Source organism: Argopecten irradians, chromosome 7 (assembly GCF_041381155.1).
Source record: "Argopecten irradians isolate NY chromosome 7, Ai_NY, whole genome shotgun sequence".
In the NCBI taxonomy this organism is placed as follows: Eukaryota; Metazoa; Mollusca; class Bivalvia; order Pectinida; family Pectinidae; genus Argopecten; species Argopecten irradians.
In genome coordinates, this window is record NC_091140.1 from 42,358,788 (window position 1) to 42,367,218 (window position 8,431).

Consider the following 8,431-nt stretch of genomic DNA (forward strand, 5'->3'; position numbering starts at 1 on the left):
TGGTCCCTGTTATGAGGTACACTATGTGGTCCCTGTTATGAGGTACACTATGTGGTCCCTGTTATGAGGTACACTATGTGGTCCCTGTTATGAGGTACACTATGTGGTCCCTGTTATGAGGTACACTATGTGGTCCCTGTTATGAGGTACACTATGTGGTCCCTGTTATGAGGTACACTATGTGTCCCTGTTATGAGGTACACTATGTGGTCCCTGTTATGAGGTACACTATGTGGTCCCTGTTATGAGGTACACTATGTGGTCCCTGTTATGAGGTACACTATGTGGTCCCTGTTATGAGGTACACTATGTGGTCCCTGTTATGAGGTACACTATGTGGTCCCTGTTATGAGGTACACTATGTGGTCCCTGTTATGAGGTACACTATGTGGTCCCTGTTATGAGGTACACTATGTGGTCCCTGTTATGAGGTACACTATGTGGTCCTGTTATGAGGTACACTATGTGGTCCCTGTTATGAGGTACACTATGTGTCCCTGTTATGAGGTACACTATGTGGTCCCTGTTATGAGGTACACTATGTGGTCCCTGTTATGAGGTACACTATGTGGTCCCTGTTATGAGGTACACTATGTGGTCCCTGTTATGAGGTACACTATGTGGTCCCTGTTATGAGGTACACTATGTGGTCCCTGTTATGAGGTACACTATGTGGTCCCTGTTATGAGGTACACTATGTGGTCCCTGTTATGAGGTACACTATGTGGTCCTGTTATGAGGTACACTATGTGGTCCCTGTTATGAGGTACACTATGTGGTCCCTGTTATGAGGTACACTATGTGGTCCTGTTATGAGGTACACTATGTGGTCCCTGTTATGAGGTACACTATGTGGTCCCTGTTATGAGGTACACTATGTGGTCCCTGTTATGAGGTACACTATGTGGTCCTGTTATGAGGTACACTATGTGGTCCTGTTATGAGGTACACTATGTGGTCACTGTTATGAGGTACACTATGTGGTCTCTGTTATGAGGTACACGATGTGGTCCCTGTTTGATACAGAAGAGTCCCTACGTACAGAAGAGCTACGTATGAAGGGAAGTAACTCTTTTTTAAGCTTTCTCAGTCAAGCGGTCACGATATTTCTGCAATTGTCTTCACCTATAAAGTATTTTCGCATGATTAATATCTTATCTCATTAGCCATGTAAACTTGGCATGACAGAACGTATTATCTCAACTCAATGTTACACTTGTTTGTGTCAAGTCTCTTTTCATGTACAGTCTGTAGACAAATATGTTTTAACGTCATAGGGACTTGTAATTGATTGGCGTGAATCGATATCGATATCGTGCGCGTAGTATGAAACAAAAAATAGTTAGATTACGTCCGTCAAATAGGTCACAAAAATATATAGCTCTTGTGTTCTACAACAAACGCACATTAATTGGATAATTACATCTGAATTAAAAGGCTTGATTAAAAATAATTAGTTTTCCGCCTGGTGATCGCGGAACGTTGTGTATTAGCGGGAATAAAAACAAAGGCTCCGATGTTATCGTTCGGGCTTATATATTGAACGGTTCCGGTTGAATGAACACGTGATGTTATTTGTATTCGTCAATACCGCGGCTATCAGTTTACCCAGAGTGCCATCGCAAACTCATTCATGGGTAAATTAAAGTGCACGAGTATATATGGAACATACATATTAAGATTTAGTCTTATATCTGCAAAGTATATCTGGATGATATACAAGTGTATTTTTACGACAGATAAAACAAAGGATATTTCCTTTTGAAGAGTAGATGAACAAACAGTTTTGATTTAAATGTCGTGAAAAAATCATTACATACAAAACGTCTTTGCATATATGTACTCGGTTAACGGGTTCGTGTTTAACCCATATCTGGAGTATTTCTGACAGGGTACACTTAAACTGTGATATAGAGGCTGTGGATATTGATATATTCTACCTCTAGGTAAGTAATAATTATTTTCATTTTGTGTCTAATTTATGGAAATTATTGTTAACATGATCTACATATATATATATATCAGAATTTTGATGATTGGTTGAATTACTATCCGATAAACAGGCAGTCAGTTTGATGAGCATACTGGTTATAAAATTAAATATTGTATAAATTTGTAAATGCCATATCGTCTATGTAATTCAGATATTTGAATTTATGGGAAAGTGCTTTTATATTAGTTGTACAACCCTGTACCCCGTCCCATTGCACCTCTAGAATATATTTAAATAAAATCAAGTCAAGTTCATTTCAGAAAAGCCTCCCGTATATGCAGTGTTGCGTCTGTGAAATGTGAGCGTGCTTTTTGTGATTACAGTATGTTTATGTTGTGTCTCTTTGTGATAGAGGAATTTATGTCCTTTTATATAGTGTTATCTTACTGTAGCATCCCGCCTGAGACACATAGCATGCACATCCCGCCCAGTCACGTTATCCTGACAACGGGCGAACCAGTCGTCCTTCTCCCTTTGTGATAAGCTACATGTATAAGCAGGAGCAGAAATTGAGAACAGAAAACGTGAGTTAAAACCAAATTGGACAGCCGAAGAACAGGCAGTATTCGGTGGGTTGTCTCCGCGAACTCCGCCTTTTATCACCCATCTTCAAATTATAGTTTTAAAAAGGACACAGAATAACAGTAAATCGAAGATGTCTTGATTGAACAGCGGTGATATTTATTAGGTTCAGGCCGGAAAATGATGTAGATACCACAATGTGTTTAGCGTTACGATGACGTCACTAGAAAGGCAGGTTTCTATCTTAAGGAATGTCTACTTACAAAATATTTAGTACGAAACAATGGCTATCTATTATAAATCACAAACTTGACATTGGTTTTTAAAGTCTATTGATATATGGTTTTAGTCAATTGTAAAAATTCCTGAAGGGAACTAAATATTTAATGTACGTAGTCATTGTTTTCTTGTGTTTTGTATAATGTAACCTGTTAGTATAAAATAATGCCTGTGGGTTCGAGCGACTGGTACCGTGTTGTATATAAATGGACTTTAATATGGACTAACGGGTATCAAGGAAAGGTATTTTACATAGTCGTTAAGGAATCGCTACAAGGTCGGAGCTAGAATTAAAATCCACTTTGTACTAATGTTACACCGGTTTCGACGTACCCGATAATACACATGTGGGTATAGCGTGAATAGATAATTTGATGTTCATTGACTATTGATAGGGTCTAGACTACATTAACCATCATTTTGAACTTTTGGCTAAGATTTTAAAATCATTATCTTGAAAATTTTCAATAGGTTTTGTAAGGGCTTGGTTTTATTGCTAATTTTGTATCCGAAACGAAATGGGCGTAATATTAAAGGGATAAATTACATATAGGTATATGTTTCGCTTATTAATTTTTGTTGATTAAAAGCTTATATAGACACTGACCTTATCATATGTCTGTTTTATTTTACTGGTTTTGAATATGATTGAGATTTTTATCAATTTTATTGGTTCACGTAACACGAAAAGACCACCGATAAATATAATTTGTAGTGTAGACCAAAGAATTGTATTTCAGAATAATAATTTGGCAAAAATAAGAATCAGAATTTGGCAAACTACATGAACGAGTCGCGTGCGGTCTATATGACATCATCATATTTGAAATGTCAATATTTACCTTCTGTTTTTATTTTTGGGTTCAATTAATCATGATATTATTTTAACGTAATAGTATTTGTTAAGAACGAAAACACCATTTTCATAAACAAAAGTAACTGTAAAGTTGCATTATAGCAGCCGAAATGGGAAATCTTTAGGATCATAAGATAGATATAGCTTTATTTGTCAGAGTGTCAAACTCGGCCATCCGGGTCAAAGGAAAACCTGACAGACCAATATATTTTTCCACCATAAACAATGTAAACATCAGTGTGATCCAGCATACTAACGCATGTGTACATGATATTCAGTTTTCTTCACCAAATCTGCAAACATCCTCCTTAAATGACCTGTTGGTAGAACGTTCAGACCAGTCGACCAACCAAACCCAAACCAAGTTCCGCCTTTTTTTTCTTATTTCCGCTAAGTAGTACAAGTGTTATTCGACAGTGCGGCGGAAGTTACGGGATATTGTGTGAAAGATTTTTCCAGCGAATCGTCAAAGATGTACTAGTATCAAATTTGCTCTTTGAAAAACTTTTCACGAAAACATATTTTGAAGTCAAAAATAAATATTGATATTCTCTGACATTTTAAGCCGCGCAATAGTTATTATTCTCTATATACACATTCACTACTACAGTGATATCACAATTGTGGTGTTTTGTTCTACAAGGTAGCTATATAGCATTACGTAGTAAACAATATATCGTTACTTAATCAGTATCTTAAAAACAAACATGAATTTTGAAAGAGTAAATCTCACCATTGATTATATTTATCTTGTTTCGAAAACTGCCCTGCAGGTAGGGCGTTAGAATTGTACCTGCTGCCCCTATTGCATGATCGTAAAAGGCGACTAAATTTAGGATCTTATCTTTTCTCTTCTTCCTAACTGACTTTATCTTTCCTAATGCCTCCCTTGGCAACGCCTCACTTTTGGCCTTGAGTTGAGCGTTCGCCCCTGTGAGGAAGGCTCTGGGTTCTGTCCCCTGACCGAGACACACCAAAGTCTATAATAGTGTTAGTTTCTGCTCCTGCTTAGCGCTCAGCATACAGGGAGTGGGACGACTGGTTCGCCCGTTGTCAGTATAATGTGACCGGGTGGGGTGTGTTGCTTGGTGTCTTCGGCGGCATGCGTCAGTGATATAACACTATAAAAAGGGCAACAGTTCCACTATACAAGTAGGCAGACACAACATCAATATACCGCAGTCTCCCAAAACACGCACCTCGCAGAACATACACGCAACACATCGCATACCTGGGAGGCCGTCCTTACATGACCATAGCTGTTAATAGGACGTTAATTAATCAAACAAACAAACAAACAATGTTTTGAAAATCCAAATTTGATCTCGGATATGATGAAGTAATATTATGATATATGACTCTATATCAATGAATCATTCATTACGTCCTTGATCTACCTTAGTCTAGCACTAAGCTTCATATACCAGGCAACCTACATGTACCAACATTGTTCTGCAGGATATAATCCCGAACCAGTGTGGGTTATAGCTGAAGAATGAGTAAACTATTGTGTAACCGGCTTCTATTCCGTCTTTGCATAATACAGAGTTAGCTCCCTTGCACGAAGGTATCGATTGTTACGTCATTATTTTGTGAGCGCAATTTACGTCGTTTTCTCAGAAATGTATGACGTTACGCTCGCAAACACGTGACGTAACAATCGATACCTACCCGCAAGGGTAGATAACTCTGTAATATGCAAATACAGAATAATAGATGTGACCTATTTCTTTCGTTGAGAAAAAATGCTGATTTTCAAACAATTTTGAAAACTATAAATACACAGGTTCATTTGTTTTTATTGATGAACTTATATTTATATTCCCACTGCACTTTACCTATTTGTTGTACAACCCAAGCCCAATACATGATGATTTCTTCTAGAATTTACATTGGCCGTTAGGCTCTGGCTATTGATAATTTCATAAGAGTTCAAGAGGACACAAAAAGCCTGGGTTTACATCAGTGTGCGGATTCAAAAATGGAATTTCAAAAAATGAATGAAAAATTCATGCAATAAAATTGATGTAAATGAAAATATTTCAGTATTGTCTGGCATATTTTGACACTCTATGTTGCACAAATGCCTGTCAAAATATGACAACCAATGCTTAAATCAAGACAACATGTCTTTGTTATTATTATTCGATCTGAATGTTTATATACTGTATGGGTGTTTCATTTCGCGGGAAATTTTTTCGATTTTCTCTTTATTACTTATTTATGAGTAGACAATTTCACACATCGTCAATATTACCGGTAATACGCTATAAGGGTTACTATTCATGTCAATGTTCCCATTGTATTCGCGGATATCTATTTTCGCGGAAATTGAGCACCAATTTTACTTCCCACGAATAAAAGGAACCACAATGTATACCCAAATTGAATGTTTCATTTTATTAAATTGAGATTAGAATTGAAATATGCATTATTTATATAGGGTTTTTGGCTATTTACTGAATATTTTGTCAATGTTTTCCCTCCACTGAAGCATCGCTCCTTCCTCGGATCCTTCCAAAGCCAAAGTAGAACTACTGTTTCGTCTTTTCAGATCATTAAATGGCGGCCAACCGACAGGTGCTCAAGGGACGGATAGAGCGGCTGAAATATGACCTTGAGAAATGTTTGAAGGAGAGTGAGGATATCTTACGACAATATCCCTGGAGGAGTTATACGGATGGGACTATTCAAAATAAGTACGAGACAATGCTTCGGTCCATTCGTTCCAACATGGAGAGAAAGCTGGTGAGTCTGATTTGAGGGTTACTAGAAGCTTGGATCTATTTCGCTGTCTAGCAATGATACAAAAAGTCAGAGACTGCCGAGAGTATTGTGTCAAAAGTTTTGTAGAAATCTAATTAAATCAACTGACGGACTCTTTTCTCTTAAAATTTATTACGCCACAGTGTCAACCAATCAGAAGCAACGTTACTAAATATTCTGATACCACATGTAGCATTGCTTGTGGTAATAAAAGTAATGCTTTATAGATAAAGGAAAATGAGTTAACAAATATAAAGTTTTTCAACCTTCAGTAATAAGTTATTAAAAATATAAACAAAAATAAAAAAACAAATTTTAGGATTTATTTGAAACGATCAAACCTCTGATCACAGATTGATACATCAGGTTTAAAACAACCAGAAAGGTTTTAAGGGCAAGCGCAAGATGAAATATTCAGAATGCGAGCTAGCCCTATGCGATATGCATAGTTCTTAGACAGTTCGATCGATTTCGTCAATAACCCGTTACTCCCAAATCTAATGCTATGGAAAAAATTCTGATCAAACTAATGTATTTTCATTTCGTTAATTGATATATTAAATACATGATCGATGCTATAATATTACTTTATGGATGTATAATGTTCGGAACCGGAAAAAGACCGCGGTCGGCCGATCGATCTGAAAATAATTCGTTCATTGAAGACATGACAGAATTATGGTGATTGTCACCGAGCGTTTAGCTTTAGTAACTTGATGTTAGTTCATTATATTGATTTGCTTTTTGTAATTCAGAATCAAGCCAGAAATAAATGGTAGACCTTGATCTACCACCCTGATCTGTTGGCAACAGTTATTTTACCGCTCACCATATGTTGTCAAGCCAAAATTGTCCTAAATGACCCTCGGTGGCCAAATGTTAGACTGGCCACTACTCTCTAGAATATTAAAACACCACAAAATTGAAATTGACTTGATGTTTTTGTCTCTACTGCATGTCTGATTCTAATTCAATTTCAATATAAGGGGAGATAATCTAGTATTAAAAGTCTGCTGAGGAAAATATTTTTTACAACTTTAGTCTGGTGGTCAGCCTAGCCAATGTCTAATAGTTAATCATCGGCTCATTATGTATAGGAGAAACGGCGAAAACTGTGGAATAGTCAAGATAATGAATTGTTGGAGGCCCGCAAGGGCCAAGAACTATTCATTATCTTGACTATTTCACAGCTTGAGGTGTCTCATTCTTAAAACATGGCATCGAATGTCATTTGTACTCGCCACTATTACTTTGGTATTGTTTAAGTATTCCACAGCTACAGGTAAACTCATATAAGACCTTGAGATCTATTTATGATGCATTCCATTGCCTTACTAAGAGAGCATGCATCATGATTTGCACGAACTTGTTGAACTTACACTGAAGCATTTGCTCAGTTTAGTTTTCACTGTTCAACATGGAGGACCAAACATATGTAGCTCTGCATGCATTTTTGAACAAAGTAGTAATGCTTTTTGGATATAAAGTTTAGTGATTGGGAAAAAAACTTTTGAAAAAAAAAGGGAAAAATAAAATAATCACCGAGATTTTGGATCATAATACTACATGTACAAAGAAAAATGAAATCACATGACACAAGAATATGTGTTTCATGAAAGCATTCCTGGGAAATTATTGTCTTCATGAAAAGTGTTGGGATGTAAATGTGTTTAATTTTAAGATGCCATTTTTACAGAATATGAAGTGTTTTGGATAAAAAAAGTCAAGCATGTGTAGTTTCTTTTCGACAGACAATTAAGCTAAGGTTTTATTGAATTCCATCTAAACCTTCTCCTTTTTCTGGTTTTATTAAAGATGAAAATTGCATGCATATAGAAATCACTGTAGAAATACATCGCTACAAGTACCGTGGATTTATCTGTAATAAAACGAGAGCTGTTCGAAAACAGAACAGGAAATGGTTGTTGTAGTTTGAATTTTGGATTTGTTTGTCACTTTCATATTACTATTTGTTCCATCTCTCCATTGATTTAATAAATGTGAATTCCCTAAAG

The 8,431-nt window shown here is 36.5% G+C and overlaps 1 protein-coding gene across 2 annotated transcripts in view; it reads left to right on the forward strand.

Annotated features, from left to right (window-relative positions):
• The first annotated feature begins 1,642 nt into the window (after nucleotides 1-1,642).
• LOC138328494 (uncharacterized) overlaps nucleotides 1,643-8,431 on the forward strand; it is a 12,802-nt gene continuing 6,013 nt past the window's right edge. The window contains exons 1-3 of one of the 2 annotated variants that reach the window (XM_069275327.1): nucleotides 1,643-1,946; nucleotides 2,386-2,517; nucleotides 6,205-6,398. In XM_069275327.1, coding sequence (XP_069131428.1) covers nucleotides 6,213-6,398 — 186 coding nt within the window. In that variant the 5' untranslated portion in view covers nucleotides 1,643-1,946; nucleotides 2,386-2,517; nucleotides 6,205-6,212. The remainder of the gene's footprint in view (nucleotides 1,947-2,385; nucleotides 2,518-6,204; nucleotides 6,399-8,431) is intronic. The other variant, XM_069275326.1, reaches the window with a different exon arrangement.